We start from the raw sequence: 18,590 nt of genomic DNA, 5'->3' as shown, positions 1-18,590 counted from the left end.
ATATCAGTCCCCTCGGTACCAGCAACATCAACAGAACAATTATAGCCTGGTTGTATTCTCACGCCAACAACAACACTATAGCTTTTTGTTGGATGAAAGACAAGTTCATAAATGGCAGTTACACAACTAGCTATGCTATGTGTCGGCAAAACTGAGCTATGGCGTCAACCCGACAACTTTATTACCGAGCCTGATACCATCTAGGAGAATGAACTAGACGTGAGAGGAACCCTGATTGGTTGTGTTGAGGCTCAGAGAAACTGAAAGCTATTAGAGGAAACGATAACACACAGGGAGAAAAATAGGTAATTAACAGGTTAAGCCTCTGGTTACATTGGCCTGATACTGTACATGATCTACTTTGTGTTCTCTCTCTCTCTAAGAACCACTAACCTCTCGGAGTCTTCCAACTGAACCCAAAGCTCTACAGGGAATGAATATTCACACAAAGGGCAGCTGAGGACACCTGAACAGAACCAGTTCGATATGAGGCCAGACACCAGAAAGAGATGCATCATGCAGGCCCTGATGGTGGAAGCCTAGTAATAGTACTAAGACATTACTAGTGGAGCGAGGGCTGGGCATTAGTGATTCAACACACACAGAGATGGGTTACTACTTAGAAAGACTAAAAACGGCCACCTCTCCCCAGAGACCACTCTCACATCTCCATAAGACACAGTCTGAGGCAGGAAACAACCACAGTGTATCAACACAAGTTTCATTATTGATGTGTGTTCTACTTATCACCACCGCTGACACATTCAGTATGTAAATGAAAACAGAGGGAGAGAGAGCAGTTCATATTAGACACTAGTGCTTTCCCATGTCCTCTAGAAATCCTTAAGAGGCAAAGAAAACAAAATCTGTCGGAATTGAAAAACACAAGACCCTTGTGGAATACAACTGAAGGCATTAAACTTTAATGAGCGCAGCTGATGCAAGGTATTGTTTGAGATTGCAACATTTAGCACCGTAAAGCTGACTGGAGCACGGGAGCTGACTGGAGCTGACTGGAGCACGGGAGCTGACTGGAGCACGGGAGCTGACTGGAGCACGGGAGCTGACTGGAGCACGGGAGCTGACTGGAGCACGGGAGCTGACTGGAGCACGGGAGCTGACTGGAGCACGGGAGCTCATGCGTGTTTTGCTAACTCTGGCACCTGCCACGAACATGGAGATTTGTGTGAAACTTTAGGACTCCAGGGATTCTGGATTCGGGACAGTACACGAGACAGGACTTTAACCACTGGGATTGGGGTCCCCTTTCACTGAGGAGGAGGAGAGGCAAGGCAGGTCAAGGAAAACAAACAACCGTTGACCTCCTTATATGTGTAGCCTGAGTGCAAAACGCAGGCTACAATGTGGCAGTGGTGGTGGGTGATTTGATTGCTTTGACAGGTCTAGCCGTCTATCCTCAACATACCTCTTGGTAAGATACACCTCTGACAAGCTGAAGCCCAGCCTGCAGTATTGAGTAAACACAGCAGGTTTCCCAGAGTAACTAGAGTGTAGCCTTGACCTCTGCTCATTCTCCTGCCTCACCTGGTGGCAATGCACTGGATCTTACCTCAGTGTTGTATAGCACCCATCTCTATTGACAGGCAAAATATTTCTATACTTGCTCAATTACAGTACATAGGGCCAAATCCTCACATGAACACACGTAAACATCTTGAACTTTCAGGTAAGCCATGTGCTGCAGATGAGTTATGTTCAAGTATATCAAGTTGGGCTTTAGATGATAATGTATGTTCAATCACACCGTGGTTGACTGAATTTCAGTTGAAGGCCAGAACCTGTGAGAGAAAACACAAAGGGCTAAAAAGATGAGGTGATGACAAAGGGACATGACCACTGTTTTGGTTACAACACCAAGCACAGAGGTAAATCGTTTCATCCCATCTTCTAGAGACCATTACGAGCCAAATACGGTGTAGTATAACTATAGGACTCATGAAGTAAGATTAAATGGGTTGGTGGAGTTTCAGTGAGATCATTCAACAGGACTGAGCAGTATTTTATGGTCAGCAATGGCTGTTTCATAACAGGGCTACTTTCAGCTCTGACATCAAGTGTGGTATAAATAAGTCAAACATAGGACCACCTGTTAAAATACTACAGACAGTAGATGGCAATGCTGCTTCTCTTCATCCTCTAACAGTCTCACGACACTGGCGAAGAGGTGAGATAAGCACAGAGATTACATTTCAGAAACCTAAAATTGACCTTACTCAAGTCAAAAACCCACCTTTAAACATTGGGGGGGGAAAGTGTAATAATTATGAACAGAGCATACATTGTGGTTAAAGGCTTTATGACAAGGAAGACTCACCAAAATATTGTCCACCTTTGACTGTACAGATTTACTGAAAAAAAAAGAGAAACATAAGACAAATTAGTATGAAAAGTATAACGTGAGCACCATGCATAAACCGGATGTATTAATAAATCATTGTAATGTAAGGCATGAGACAACCCTCTCACCAGCTTCTCCCTGGTCGTAACCAATATATCCTAGGAACACGTTGTCATATGTAAAAATGGAGACAGACACTACATAAATGTCCTATAGCACTCAATGCCTATTTATAACACCTCCCTCAGAAAGTCATTGAGGGGACTTCAATCCAGTACAAACCGGTATCTAGGCCTAATCCATATAAAAAGTACTGTAAAATCTGACTTGACCTCAAGGCAATATACTGCTAGAAACACAGAAAGGAAAGTCAACCCATCACTAAATTATCCCACAGCATATTAGTCAAAGGACCTATAAGAGACAGACAAGTTCTCTCAGACAGACAGTTAAAATCAAATAGAGAAAACGGACTCACTGACTGTTGGTACAATCGTTCAGACAACCTGCTACAGTTCCTCACAGTGAAGTGAGCGAAGAGGCTGCTAAATGCTTTTACAGTCAAGAGATTCTCGTGGCCCCTTGCTGAGTCTGCCCACTCAAAAACAACACACATCTACTCCCATAGCCTGAATTGACCCAATTTCCTCTCCATGGCCTTCAGAAATGTCACGTGAGGCAAGGCCTAGACATTTGTGTTGTGGTTCACACCAAAGGTTATTGAGAGATGCAGAATTGAAAACACTTTCTCTCACTCAGTATGTGTGTGCCTACACATTCTGCAGCTCAAGAGGTGCGTGGTCCATGACACTTCAACTGAACCACATGGTAAACCCCTCTCTGTGTGGCTCAGCCCACATTCAAGTCAGTTTACCTGGCTCTCATGCAATGGCCTCTCATACAACTAAGAATCAAAGCATTAACTGGTCATAATGAGGCCGGTTGCTTCTATTTGATCATCTATTACAATGAAGGGGCAGAACCTAGGACTTACTTATTTGTTAAGTAAAAGTCAGGTTCAGATGGTAGGTTGTTGCTGCGTGATATGGTACCAGGGCAGACTGAGGGGCTGTTACAAGGTTATTCAGGGCAGATCAGAATCAGGAGACTGTTATTAGCTGTGACAGAGAAAGTAAAAGCTTTAATGGACTGTTACTAGGTGAGGCCAGGATTTCTCAGTGTTGATAATAAGCAGGTCTGCCAGGTTCCTCTCATTAAGCTGTTTCTAGGTAAGGCCAGGCAGGTACCGAGAGAGTGCCTCGTTAAGCCATTGTTGCTGTGGGGAGCTGGAAGGGGATTGGGAAAGGGGAAGACAGGATTTAGATTCTCCCTGCCGGCCCCTTACTGCACATCACTCCAGTTTTAAAATGTTCTGCAGCAATTATTCCCCAGTTCTGGTCACACAGTGCCCCTGACTGAGCATGACCTAACAAGCTCTATCTAGAATTACTTAGTCTGGACTAGAACCTCACTTGGCAATAATGTTGATGACTGGATCAGTGGATCCACTCTGACCTGTGGATCAGAGTGGAGTGTGTTTGTATTCCTCTAGAAAAGACATCCCTGTCCCTAAATTCTGAGTTTGGTGATTTTCATGTGAAACATGGACTCATTGCCATGCAATGTACCTACGTTGAGACTGTACGTACGTTGAGACTGAGGAAGTTTGGTTTCTAAACACATCCTGTTGAACCCTGGGCTGGCAGTAGAGGAGTTCAGCTCTGAGGGATGAACCACCTCACACTGCCTGTTGGCCTCATTCATCTATATCCAAGGTGCACTAGGTCACTGAGGTAAACTTCAACATGTCTGATCTAATTCTTTTAGTTTATTTAGTGGCATGCCCCAACCGCCACAACTTGAGATTTACATGATTGATTGTATATATTTGCAGGATTTTGTCTAACAAAAACCTTTCTGCACTAAGCAGCTAACTGCTGCATGTATTGAATTACTCTTAGTTACCCCATTCAGAAACCCTTGAATGATCATCAACTAATGTGCCTACATCTACCACACCAGATCTTATTTCAGCCTTTTAATAAATCATTCTGAAACATTGAGAGAGATAAGAACCAAGTCAAAACACAAATCAACATTAGAAAATGATAACTGGTAATATGAGCTGACATGTTCAAATAATTCACATCTTTTGAAATAATAAACACTAAAATGTTACATTAATAGGGACTGTGTGTATCGTTTTTTCCTGAAAAGCACCCTGATTTCCAAAAGCAGCAGAGCAGACTCTCCCACCCCCCCAGCTGGCCCCTCCTGCATCCCCCCCTATTGAACGTAAACAGTCAGAGCTGGCAGGAAGGGGCAGCCCTGGAGGCTCACTGTCTGCCACCCTCCCTCAATATGGCCGCTTCAGGGAGAAATTGGATTGCCTGACATTCACCTCTAAACCTCAGCAACCGCAGACAGTATAGCCTGACACTCGGGAAGGCTGGAGCACCAAAGCTGTGCTATTCTGAATTATCAATGTGGGGAGACCCTCCAACGGCGAGCCTCTCTGATCTCATATTCTTCCGCTAGAGTGGTGATGGTGAATATTTTAAACTGAAGCCTGACATACCATCAGAACAGCCACCGAATTGTGTGTGGAGCAGATACAGCCCACTACTACAACTGGGAGTTACAGTTGGCCTATAATCAGATCGAACATAACTTTCACAGAGGTTTAAAGACAGTAGGTCAACTGTTAAATAGAGCTACCACCAAAGACATGACATCCCTTCACTCCAGAGTCTCCCAACTGCTTTAACGAGGACTTCAGAAAACAATATTATGTTAAATTAACTTTAGCAATATTTAGGGCTGCCCCCATTTAGTCGACTGGTCGATTGTTCGGTCGATAGGCTGTTGGTCGACCAAGATTTCTTTAGTCGAGCAGTGACGAACACTAAAAACATGGTGTACAAGACAACTGTTCGATTTGCGCCTGTCTGAGTGGACTGATCCATTGCGCAGGCCATAACAGTCCATCACTCTAGGACATGCGTTACTGAAATTGTATATGGTTAAGAACAGCGGTGCAACACTAATAAAAATATAATTTTATATCAAATGCGCTTTCTCCCACGTTTGATAGCGGTCGCTTTCCACGGTTCTGAAATATTAGTGCGCTGTTGAATTGGCGCCTTTTCTTAGACCATTTTGCTATGTGCATAATAGCTAAATTAACCAGTATATTGGTGTTGAAAACAATGCAGCAGAGGCAGCAGTGGAGATAAGATATGAAAAAACAGCACTTACCTAATTGTCTAAAGAAAAGTGAGTAGAGAGGAAACCAACCTAATTAGGTCTATAATCAATAGCCTAACTGTTAAATGTGCCTGGCTTTATAAATCATCCATACAGTTGATGTCGGCAGTGCATGACAAGTAATTTTCCCAACAATTGTTTACAGAAAGATTATTTATTTCACTGTATCACAATTCCAGTGGGTCAGAAGTTTACATACACTAAGTTGACTGTGCATTTATACAGCTTGGAAAATTCCAGAAAATGTCATTTAGAAGCTTCTGATAGGCGAATTGACATCATTTGAGTCAATTGGAGGTGTACCTGTGGATGTATTTCAAGGCCTTACCTTCAAACTCAGTGCCTCTTTGCTTGACATCATGGGAAAAATCTAAAGAAATCAGCCAAGACCTCCAACAAAAAAATTGTGGACCTCCACAAGTCTGGTTCATCCTTGGGAGCAATTTCCAACGCCTGAAGATACCACATTCATCTGTACAAACAATAGTAAGCAAGTATAAACACCATTAGACCACGCAGCCGTCATATCGCTCAGGAAGGAGACGCGTTCTGTCTCCTAGAGATGAACGTACTTTGGTGCGAAAAGTGAAAATCAATCCCAGAACAACAGCAAAGGACCTTGTGAAGATGCCGGAGGAAACAGGTACAAAAGTATCTATATCGACAGTAAAACGAGTCCTATATCGACATAACCTGAAAGCCCGCTCCGCAAGGAAGAAGCCACTGCTCCAAAAGCGCCATAAAAAAGCCAGACTACGGTTTGCAACTGCACATGGGGACAAAGATTGTACTTTTGGGAAAAATATCCTCTGGTTTGATGAAACAAAAATAGAACTGTTTGGCCATAATGACCTTCGTTATGTTTGGAGGAAAGAGGGGAGTCTTGCAAGCCGAAGAACACCATCCCAACCGTGCAGCACGGGGGTGGCAGCATCATGTTCCCCAGGGTGCTTTGCTGCAGGAGGGACTGGTGCACTTCACAAAATAGATGGCATCATGAGGGAGGATAATTATGTAGATATTTTGAAGCAACATCTCAAGACATCAGGCAGGAAGTTAAAGCTTGGTCGCAAATGGATCTTCCAAATGGACAATGACCCCAAGCATACTTCCAAAGTTGTGTCAAAATGGCTTAAGGACAACAAAGTCAAGCTATTGTAGTGGCCATCACAAAGCCCTGACCTCAATCCTATAGAACATTTGTGGGCAGAACTGAAAAAGCGTGTTTGAGCAAGGAGGCTTACAAACCTGACTCAGTTACACCAGCGCTGTCAGGAGGAATGGGCCAAAATTCACCCAACTTATTGTGGGCAGCTTGTGGAAGGCTACCCGAAATGTTTGACCCAAGTTAAACAATTTAAAGGCAATGCTACGAAATACTAATTGAGTGTATGTAAACTTCGGACCTACTGGGAACGCAATGAAAGGAATAAAAGCTTAAATAAATCGCTACTATTTTTCTGACATTTCACATTCTTAAAATAAAGTCCTTTAAAGGGCAGATTGAACTAATGTATTGCAGCCTTATTTGCCTAAATTTTAATCCGATGTACTGTATCTTACTCAGACAACCCACTCAGCTGGTTCACAAGGAAAAATTCACAAATTCAAATCTCACTCTTTCTCCTAAGATTTTGTATTTCTGGCCGAAAAGGAGACAAGAGTCATGGAAAAAGCAAGCAGCTCTAGCTCTCGTCACGGTATCTCAATGCATTCCAATTGTCATAGATAAAATGTAATTGGTGTTCGATGTCTGTAGCTTATGCCTATCCATACCATAACCCCACAATGGGGCATTCTGTTTACAACATTGACATCAGCAAACTGCTCGCCAACACGATACCATACATGTGGTCCGCGGTTGTGAGGCCAGTTGGACATACTGCAAAATTCTCTAAAACAAAGTTGGAGGCGGCTTATGCTACAGAAATTATTATTACATTCTCTGGCAACAGCTCTGGAGGACATTCCTGAAGTCACCATGCCAATTGCACACTCCCTCAAAACTTGAGACATTTGTGGCATTGGGTTTTGTGACAAAACTGCATATTTTTGAGTGGCCTTTTTTAATCAGCTTCTTGATATACCACACGTCAGGTGGAAGGATTATCTTGGCAAAAGAGAAATACTCACTAACTGGGATATACATTTGTGCACAACATTTCAGAGAAACAACGGTGTGTATGGAACATTTCTGGGATCTTAAAAAAAAAGAAAAAAGAATTGCCCTTTTTCTCCCCAATTTTGTGGTATCCAAGTGGTAGTTACAGTCTTGTCTCATCGCTGCAACTCCCGTACGGACTCGGGAGAGGCAAAGGTCGAGAGTCATGCATCCTCCGAAATACAACCCAACCAAGCTACACTGCTTCTTCACACAATACCCACTTAACCCGGAAGCCAGCCACACCAATGAGTCGGAGGAAATGCCATACACCTGGCGACCGTGTCAGCGTGTGCTGCGCCCGGGCCTGCCACAGGAGTTGCTGGTGCACGATGGGACAAGGACATCCCTGGTGGCCGAACCCTCCCCTAACCTGGACGACACTCGGCTAATTGTGCGCTGCCCCATGGGTCTCCAGGTCGCGGACAGGCTGCGACAGAGATTGGACTCGAACCCAGAATCTCTAGTAGCACAGCTAGCACTGCAATGCATCGTGCCACTCAAGAGGCATGACCAACACTTTACATGTTGCGTTTATATTTTTGTTCAGTATAAAAACTGCCAAATCAATCCTCAGTCTCCCACTGACTCGAGAGACATGCAAAGCTCTCATCATAACTTTCCAAAGGGCAGTGCAGCGCCACCAGAACCAAGGACAGATCTTTTCCATGGGAGGCAGCATTTACTTCTGTGCCAGCTCTCCAAATGTAGATCATAGGTATCATCTATCACTCAGACTGTACTCACCCAGTCAAGTGTAATGTGCACCATTCAGGACTCAAACCTGTAGGTTAACATTAGGGCAATTCCATGGTAAAAGAATGATGCAGAGACAGATTCTTCACCTTAATATGCATGCCAAAGAAAAACCATTGATTGCAAAGTTAAACAAACCATACAACTCTATGCACAAGGACTATGTTCAACAATTTCCACTGACAATGTTACAAAAACACATTTATTTGAAGAACAGTGCAGATGTGAAGTTTTGTAACAAAATGACAGTAGAAAACTGACCAAGTTCTCCAAAAACTAGAGGTTGACCGATTGATCGGAATTGCCGATTAATTTGGGCCGATTTCAAGTTTTCATAACAATCGGAAATCTTTATTTTTGGATGACGATTTTGCCAATTTTTTAAAATATTTTTTACAACTTTATTTAACGAGGTAAGTCAGTTAAGAACACATTCTTATTTTCAATGACGGCCTAGGAACGGTGGGTTAACTGCCTTGTTCAGGGGCTATCCTCCTTTGCATGTTTGGGTATTATTTTACACATTAGAATAATAGCCAATATGCTCCCCCCAAACAAGACCACATTTGGTTGGTACGGACCAGACCATATGTGAACCAATCATATAAGTCTCTCAAGTTTGGACATCATAGTAGAGCACAGTAAAGTACAGTAGAGTAGCATTCAGTACATTATACTGTACTCTAGTGTGCTTTAATCCCTGTACAGTGCTGTTTTGTATTGATATCGACTCTACATTTCTTTACTGTATGTACTGCAATGTGCTGTCTAAACTTGTGAAACATGTCTAAAATTCAACTACTTTTCAACATTTATGCACGTCCGGTGCTCAGTGGTTGAGGACGCTGGTTACAGTAAATGGAAACAGAGGGGGCTTATTAGGTAGGTGTCAGTAAGAGTCAGAAGAGATGACATTGACTGAGAGAGAGTGAAAGAGAGAGGGGTTGTCTAGACTTTTCACATTTATGAGCTGAACATAACAGTATGCCAGTGGAAGGAAGGACAGTAGCAGGTGAACCAACTGTGGTTTGTGACTACTATCATTTCCCATTGTATCCAATTCAATTGCAGTAATTCTGTCATAAAACATCAAGTCAATGTATTGATGATGGAACGTATGCCCATCAAAATAGGGAAGTGATACCCCACGGATGGATCAATGTCATCCAGAGCCGCATTCCTTCCCACTGGTTTAGGGGTAGCACTGGGGGACACTGGCCTTACAGCAGATTACTGTGCAGAGAATCAACAAATATACTGTAGTGTATTTTCCGATGATTAACATAAGCCTATGTTAATGGTGGCATTTTGCAATTTATGACTAGGCTATGGTTACATGTTACCCAAGTTGTTCAATATTTTTCATATGATGTCCATTAGATTAGAAAAGTTTATAAAAAAGTGCCAGTCATGACTTTCCCAATGTTGTAATTTGACAGACAAACAGTCTGTGTGCTTCAGTTCCTGACATGCCACTATATATAATCTAAAACCATCTACACAATATTGCAACCAAGACAAATCACAAGTCGGTTCTGAATGATTGTGCACCACATAATATGGTGATTTCAAGTTAGACAATGAACATTTAAGTATGATTATCTGAAACATCAGTCAACAACAGTTCAAGTGCAAAAAGCAAACCACGTCTATTAACATATTATGGTTCCTCTTGATACTTCATAATTCATGTAGGGAGTTTCTATATGAAACCAAAGGATAAGACAACAGGTGAAACGTGCATAAAAGTAAAATCACCATATTATTCAGTGTGCAAATTGAGTATATAATTCTGGAAGCTGACTGAGGAATGAGTGCAAAAATCTTTACCTAGAGATATGTGAAGTGATTAATGTTGAATGTTGCCGAATAATATTTTGTAGGCATGTACTGATACAACATGCAGGTCTTATTATGTATGAAAATATGCTAAGGTGCAGGGCAGGCTGTGTAATTATTACCATAGCCATTTATACCGCCATGGATTTGAAATACATGTTGAGACATGCAAAAAAACAATGATTGTGGTTTTCAACCTAGTTAGCCAGTTGTGCACGCCTGCACTTTCTCCCATAAACTAACTTCGTTATAACGCGGGCAAGCGTACTGGCTACATACTATTCTGTTTTCCCGAAATTACACAAATTGGCTAGAGTGCGTGCACTAATGAGGATACGGAAACCTTGCACAAGTCCAGCCCATATATACCTCAGTGGCCCAGCTCGCTAGTTACCAACCGCGAGGTTTCTTGCAGCACCCGGGTTGTGAATAATCACCCATTTTGACCGTTCCAGACCTGTCCACCACAACGAAAAAGGCAGCGATAACTTGCTGCTAATGTCATGAAGATGTGTCCGACAATTTGTAGTAAACAATATTAGCTCTTGGTACCAGGAAAGTCACGAAAAACTGTAAAAAGTGTCATATTGTCAACGCCAATCACAAAGGTTGACATGTTTACGTTTATGGAAATGGCCGAAGGAGGCAACACTGTAGCTGCAGGTTAGTATTGAGCTGGCTAATTAAATAGCTGGGCTAGCTAGCTAGATGTAGCCACACTATAATGGCAAAACATATGGAGCTGGCTCAACTAATGTATGTTAACAAAGCTAGCTATCAGGCTAGCAATCAAAGTGGCACAATGCTAGCTAATGGTCCTCCTTACCAGATGGAATTCTTTATTTTGAGCTGCAACGCACTGGCCTCAGTCCCTTGCAGTCCAGGAACTAGGGATGGTAAGGTGCTTATTCCAGAGCCCAGCTTCGGGTGCTGATCATGTTGTTGTTGATCCTCAGTCATCACGATGAGATTCAGGATGGGAGGAAAGGGATCTTTAACATGCAGGCCTCAACCTGGACCTCGAGAAAGCAGTTATTTTCCTACTGTACATTACGGACCCACCCGTTCTCATTTGCGATATACGTGGCCTCAGTTCCAAGGTAGAAACGGTGCCGGGAAAACATGGTTAGACAGTTAATTTCACCATGCACAGACATGTTAAAAAAATATATAAAAAAGTGTAGAGGAATACAAAATGCAGGCTTTCACCAGGGTTCTGTGGCAGCCTTTTGGGACGACCCGTGCGTTTGCAAACACTAGTGGTGGAAGTGTTTGTGATGCTGACTAGTATTCTGCCAGCAGCACGAAAAGTGACGTCACTTTGTATGTTAATGAAGAAACCTCCTAAATAAAAGCCCGCATTTCAAAACTTTGCAATGTGGATAACTCATTCAAAAGATGTTTACTTTAAAAAAAAAATGTTGTCTCTACGAACCAAATATGTGTAATTTTGGAGGGGGACTGTGTCGCACGGCCTACTACTGGCTTTTCACTCCGTCTCATCCATAGCAATATACTGTAATAGATTGAACATGGGAAACATATTGGCTTGTAGAGAGAAAACCTTTCTATCTGTCTCAGCTAAAGTGGGATGGGAAATACTCAGTAGGGTCTCTATTAACCAAATATGGTTAGTTTTGGAGTGGGACTGTGTTGTACATACACAGGAAGTAGGGGTGCTGCAGCACCCATTGAACAATCGGAATACTATTTAATTACAATTTTAAAATCACAAAATAAAAAAATCACTGGGCCTTTACTAGTCCTGTATTAGGGAACAATGTAGCCTTGATTATATATATTTTTTCCACAAACGTTTTTTTCCTGTCCTTGTTCTCTCTCTCTACAAGCCAATATGTATCCCATGAACAGTCTATTACAGTATATTGCATTGGGGGCTATGTAGGAGCGGAGTGAAAAGCCTGCAGCAGGCCGTGCGACCCAGTCCCCCTCCAAAACTACACCATACTGAATATTTTCAACCCCACTTTAGCTGAGACAGGTATAAAATATCTCTCTACAAGCCAATAAGTATCCCACCGTGTATTGAGTTGCAGTGAAAGGAGTGGGTGGAGTAAGGTGTCACCATTTCTTTAAATATAGCCAAATTAATAGCTTTCAACATACCAGTACTTGTACAAACGTTCAAAATAAATGCTGGTATAAATACAAAATACATTTAAAAAAAAATCTATATTCACAGTTTAGCGTGTCTATGCAAGGGAACTCTTATTTTGAAGAAAATAATGCGCGATCGTTCTGCCAGCATAATATCCTACTGCTAGGAGAACGGTAATGTGATGCTGCTGCTGCTGTCAAGCATCCGCAGCGCAGGCGCAGCATATATGAGTGAAGAATTAAGAGCTTTTTTTTTCTCACACAGCGGTGGTGAGCAGCCAAGTACTGTGTGCCTAATGGCAACATTTGGCTTAAATGCCCACAGTAAAAATGCGTTATAAAAATGTATGAATGAGCCGTACTATGGACGTGGTCTTCAATAATCCAATGAGTTTGTAAGATAACAGTTAGACATTTCTATTTAATTTGAATGCAATTATTTACAATCAATGGTAAACACATGAACATGTCAATGGCATTATGCTCCATGTGTGGACATGTAGCGAATATGTTAGCCTTCGTAAAGGCTGTCCCCCTACACATTTGCACATTTCAGCTTTTCACATTTTATGTTTAGCAAACAACTCAAATGAATGTGTTCATTAGTCCACAATGGGTCCCTAACATCATATTTTTCTTAAACGTATCAAAGTCAAGATTATGGAAAACAGCGAGCACAGCAAATGTGTGTGTTCCTTCGCTTTGTCGCACAGCGGAGAAAAACATTTGGCCACAACTTGTTGCTATGCAACCGCAACGCCACCCGCCAGATTCAGCACATCAAAATGTCTGAAAGAAGAATGCATGAGGTGAGTCAATGTATTGTTTCAAACAACTAGCTACAGTATTCTACTGCTAAAAAACGTTAACATACCCATTCACAAGTTAAATACAAGAAGAACTAACTATCTATAGCCACCTTTATGTGTCCTAGTTATATCGCTGTTTAAGATCTAAGTTAGCTAACTGCTAGCTAGATAGTTAGCATGCTAGCTAAAAACTATATTATACGCAGCCTGACTTTCAACGAAAGCGTTGTTCCTTTGAAATGTTATATGCCTGTTGACAAAAAATAACCAACAACTGATATATTTGTAATTAGCTACCTAACTTACTACATTTGTTTATTCAGACCAAAAGACCCATGTCATCCAAGGCAGAAAAGTCTCAAGGAGGAAAATCTGTGAGACGTCCAGCCTCTGTCCCCTCAAAGAAACCATCCACGATAGACCTACTTGCTAAAGAGGAGGAATACAAGTAAGGTTCCTTGCCCAAACATCTGTACCCATTGCCAAACATCTATTGAGTCAATGTAGACTGTATCATATGAGATGCTGTAACCAGATGGCTATTGTAATAAAATAAATCATATTTCTCCCATTCCAGACGTATAAATGCAGAGCTGGAGGCAAAAACAGCCGAACTAGTAAGGCAAGCGGAACAGGTTATGGTAAGCGGTTTAAGATAGCTAGCTACCTGACCAATTTACACTCTTCAAAACAACATAAAACATTCATTTTTAGACATATTTGTTTTATTTAAACATTATTTTTCTTTATTTTTTTCAGAGTGACCAAAATGAAGTCTTGTCAAAGCCAATCTCTTTCCACCTTGATGTTGACATTGAGGAGGAGGATTTCAAGTAATAAAATATTGCGTTGCTCTAAACGTATAGCATTTCAGTGTAGTAGACTGGATAAGAATATATGAGAACAGCCTATAATACAAATGTATTTGTCTTTAGGAATGTGAACATGCTGGAATCTTCAGTTATGAAGCCCACTACTAAGGTGCAGTATTCAATTCAGTATGATAGGTAAAATGTAACATCTCAGAGACGCAAAGGTAATTTAATTTCCTTGATTCCTCCCGTCCTCTCCCCTCACCGCCTTTTCAAAACCCATTGGATGAGAAGGTCAGAGGGGAGGGACCTCTGACCTTCTCATCCAATGGTCTTGAGAAGGCGGCGAGGAATCAAGGAAATGCAATTGAAATTCTCCCTAAATCATATTTCCGTTGCTCAGGTAATGCCAAAGAAAAGGGTCACATCAAAATCCAATTCACAAAACAGACCTCATGGAAACCAGAGAAAAGCACAGTAAGAATGTTATCCTTATCAAAAACGTTCACACAAATATCTATTGGAAACATTGGAAGATTGTGAAAGGTTATGGCTTAATGAGTGTCCAGCATTGTGGATATCAGTTCCTGTTGTTTATGTTTATTACTTTTTCAATTTTTTGTTCTAGTTGTATTTTGTTTATTTGTTATTTTATTTCAGAACAACAAAGGCAGCTGCAGTTGAGGATGTTGCAGTTCTTGAAGATTTTGTGGATTTTTCCTTGTCTAAAACAATACGTAACATTGAGGGGAAGCTGGATGATGGAGATACTCATGACAATCTTATGGAAGATATCATGCCCAGTGTTGGGGATGAGATGGGATCAGGTGAATTCTGATTTCATTTATTACACTTTGTGGCTTTCTCACACATTCACAATATTTTTTTTATTTCACCTCTATTTAACCAGGTAGGCAAGTTGAGAACAAGTTCTCATTTACAATTGTGACCTGGCCAAGATAAAGCAAAGCAGTTCGACACATACAATGACACAGAGTTACACATGGAGTAAAACAAACATACAGTCAATAATACAGTATAAACAAGTCTATATACGATGTGAGCAAATTAGGTGAGATAAAGGCAAAATATCACATCTGGAGCACACGAATGGATCTTTGCAAAAACATGAATTACAAAAAAATAAGTTATTTATCAGAGTTCCAGAATATCAATTGTTTCAGCCTTCTTAGTTTGAACTTCTTGCATATCCTTAAAATGATATAATCTCGCATATCCTAAAAATTATATAATTCTTTATGTAACTATAGTATAATATTTTTTGTGTGTGCTGTGTTTTAGATGCTCAAATCCGTTTTCTCAAAGCAAAACTTTGTGTAATGCAAGAAGAATTAAACCGGCTATCATATGAGTGCAACAAAAAGGTAATGATAGAAATATGAGAGATGGAAATTAGGTATATTTTTGAGTAAAATGTAACATTGAAACAAGTATAAAACATTTATTTGTTCCAGGATGATGCAAACAGTAGTTTAAGCACCAACATAAAGGAGGTGGAGGAGGATCGAGCTAGACTACAGAAGACCACAAACATTCAGCAAACCCAGATAGAGAAACACAGAGCTTTAGCGGAGGAGTCTAACAGAAAAGGTGATGGGCTTCAGCAACAAGTAACTGCTCTACAGAAGGTGGGTGTCGAGGATAAAAGTTATTACATTTATTCTCTTTCTAGTTAGTCACTTTGGTCATATTAAACAGCACATATTGTAACCATGAAAGTCCATGAACAGTGACTGAGAGAAACCTAGATGTGTTGTGACAGCAGTTGAGATAGCTGTTAATGTCTTATTGCTGAATGGGGAGGGGGACGTTATACAGCTTAGACACAGTTGTTAATGAAGGATGAAATCAACCCCTCAGCAGGGGAATGCCTGGCATGGTCTCATTAACATGATCAGCCTGTAAGGTGAACCTCTCCTGCAGCTGGCGATAGTGCGGCTCTCATGTGACAGATATCTTTGGAATTCAGAGAAATCCCCCAGCGACATTTCCCTCGCCTTGACTAGGGGTGGAGTTAAACATGGTTGTATAATATTTCCCACTGGGAAGGGATCACAACAGAGACATACACTGAGTGTACAAAACATTAGGAACACCTTCCTAATATTGAGCTGCACCCCCTTTTGCCATCAGAATCGCCTCAACTCGTCAGGGCATGGAAAGCATTCCACAGGGATGCTGACCCATGTTGATTCCAATGCTTCCCACAGTTGTGTCAAGGTGGCTGGATATACATTGACTGGTGGAGCATTTCACCTGGATTCACCTGGTGTTTTTGTATTGTATTTATTATGAATCCACAAAGCTGTTGCCAAGGCAGCTCTATGTAGAACTGTGCACCTCCCATAGTCTGTTCTGGACTTGGGGACAGTGAAGAGACCTCTGGTGGCATGAGTGTCTGAGCTGTGTGCTAGTATTTTAAACGGACAGCTTGGTACATTGAGGTTGTCAACACTTCTTACAAAAACAATTAATGATGAAGTCAATCTCTCCTCCACTTTGAGCCATGAGAGATTGACATGCATGTCATTAATGTTAGCTCTCTGTGTACTTTTAAGGGCCAGCGGTGCTGTCCTGTTCTGAGCCAACTGCAATGTTCCCAAGTCACTCTTTTGGCACCTGACCACACTACTGAACAGTAGTCTAGGTGCGACAAAACTAGGGCCTGTTGGACCTTCCTTGTTGATAGTGTTGTTAAGAAGGTAGACAAACACTTTATTATGGACAGACCCCCCCCCCCCCCCATCTTAGCTACTGTTGTATCAATATGTTTTGGCCATGACAGTTTACAATCAAGGGTTACTCCAAGCAGTTTAGTCACCTCAACTTGCTCAATTTCCACATTATTCATTAGGAGACGTAGTTTAGGTTTAGGGTTTAGTGAATGATTTGTCCCAAATACAATGCTTTTAGTTTTGGAAATATTTAGGACTAGCTTATTCCTTGTTACCCATTCTGAAACTTTCCACAGCTCTTTAAGTGTTGCAGTCATTTCAGTCGCTGTAGTAGTTGACATGTATAGTGTTGAGTCATCTGCATACACACTGGCCTTACTCAAAGCCAGTGGCATGTCGTTAGTAAAGATTGAAAAAAAGCAAGGGACCTGGTCAGTCTATGTCATGGAAAGAGCAGGCATTCCAAAATGTTTTGTACACTTTGTATGTCCACTCCCAAAGAAAAGAAAAATGAATGGTTGATGGCTTCCTATTGATTAATCACAACAATTATTGGTTTAAATTAACTATTAGCGTTTCATTTCTGAAATATAAAGTTAATAAGTAACTGTGATGACAGTCAGTTTTTGTAGATATCTAACCAAATATTACCATTACAGTGCTTTTGAAAATGTGTGTTGGTGCGCTATAAAAACATTACATAAAATGCTTTTACTGAATTAGCTTGCCCCTGTGTGTGTTTAACAAAGGAAATCGAGGGTTTGAAGAGAGCACAAAAACAGGCAGCAGCCAATCACAGTGCCATAGAGGTAAGACTGAACAGAGCCTTGGAGGAAGTTGAGAGGTCCAAGACACAACTGACCAAGATCAAGCAGATGAGCAAGGTAAATTAAACCACACCACCTATCAGTGCATTTAGTGATCACATCAATCATAATTTACACTGTAAATTGTATTGATAGATGGAACTATACTAATAGCATGGTACGGAGTTTGGTATTCAAATTTGGCTTCTGTCACTTGTTGCATAACCCAGGTTAAATAGACTTGTTTTATGTCTATCCTTTCCAAAAGGACACGGCAGACCAGGAGCATAAAAAAATAGAAACATTAAAAGCTGAAAACAAGAAGCTGGAAAAGCAAAAAGCTGAACTGATAGTGGGTTTTAAAAAACAGCTCAAACTGATTGATATACTGAAAAGGCAAAAAGTAAGTCTTTATATTAAATGCAAGTAATTATTACACGGCAGTATCATTATTGATATTTCTCCTTATCAAACTGACATATTTTCCCTCTTGCTTGAGCAGATGCATTTTGAAGCTGCCAAGATGTTGTCATTTACAGAAGAGGAATTCATGAAAGCTCTTGACTGGGGGAAATCATAAAGCAATACTGAAAAATGTATGTAATACAATCCTGCTTGCCTTGAATGTATTCTTATGGTTGGCTACAACATTAATTATGTGGCCTTTAACATTGTATGTAAGTTATGTAGTATGTATGCATTGTTCATTTATACAGAATATATTTGTAATGCAGTTGGATTTTAAAAGTTAACATTTTATTACAATAATGGGGTTAAATCAATTTAAAACTGTAGTTGCATCATCACCTAATAAAGGAAATTTTTTATTTTTTTTATTACTAAATGACTTCAACTGAAAATTGCTGCACCTCCATTATAGGATTTATGGTGTTGTGATATGCAGCTAGTGGGATACAAATGAGTCATTGCAACATTTGAGTACACCATCGCCATAAGAAATCCACCA

The 18,590-nt window shown here is 40.9% G+C and overlaps 2 protein-coding genes across 8 annotated transcripts in view; one reads left to right on the top strand and one right to left on the bottom strand.

The window, feature by feature from the left end:
* LOC139384509 (DNA-binding protein RFX7-like) overlaps positions 1–11,670 on the bottom strand; it is a 34,396-nt gene extending 22,726 nt beyond the window's left edge. For 3 of the 7 annotated variants that reach the window (XM_071129334.1, XM_071129332.1, XM_071129336.1), the window contains exons 1-2: positions 11,209–11,640; positions 2,336–2,369 (exon numbers count right to left, since the gene is read on the bottom strand). In XM_071129334.1, the coding sequence (XP_070985435.1) occupies positions 2,336–2,369; positions 11,209–11,342 (168 nt within the window). In that variant the 5' untranslated portion in view covers positions 11,343–11,640. Of the gene's footprint in view, positions 1–2,335; positions 2,370–2,837; positions 2,864–11,208 lie in introns of those variants that run through there. The other 4 variants (XM_071129331.1, XM_071129330.1, XM_071129335.1 and 1 more) reach the window with 4 other exon arrangements.
* A 1,611-nt stretch (positions 11,671–13,281) lies between these two features.
* Positions 13,282–18,456, top strand: LOC139384959 (testis expressed 9). The gene is made up of 12 exons (XM_071129907.1): positions 13,282–13,309; positions 13,633–13,757; positions 13,887–13,950; positions 14,069–14,142; positions 14,245–14,290; positions 14,525–14,598; positions 14,782–14,948; positions 15,424–15,506; positions 15,597–15,770; positions 17,567–17,701; positions 17,892–18,026; positions 18,126–18,456. The coding sequence occupies exons 1-12, from the start codon at positions 13,286–13,288 to the stop codon at positions 18,201–18,203; spliced, it is 1,179 nt and encodes a 392-aa protein (XP_070986008.1). The 5' UTR covers positions 13,282–13,285; the 3' UTR covers positions 18,204–18,456.
* Positions 18,457–18,590: the final 134 nt, after the last annotated feature.

Source organism: Oncorhynchus clarkii, chromosome 26, assembly GCF_045791955.1.
Source record: "Oncorhynchus clarkii lewisi isolate Uvic-CL-2024 chromosome 26, UVic_Ocla_1.0, whole genome shotgun sequence".
Classification (NCBI taxonomy): domain Eukaryota; kingdom Metazoa; phylum Chordata; class Actinopteri; order Salmoniformes; family Salmonidae; genus Oncorhynchus; species Oncorhynchus clarkii.
Note: the sequence above shows the minus strand (reverse complement) of the source record. Positions and strands in the feature narration are given on the sequence as shown.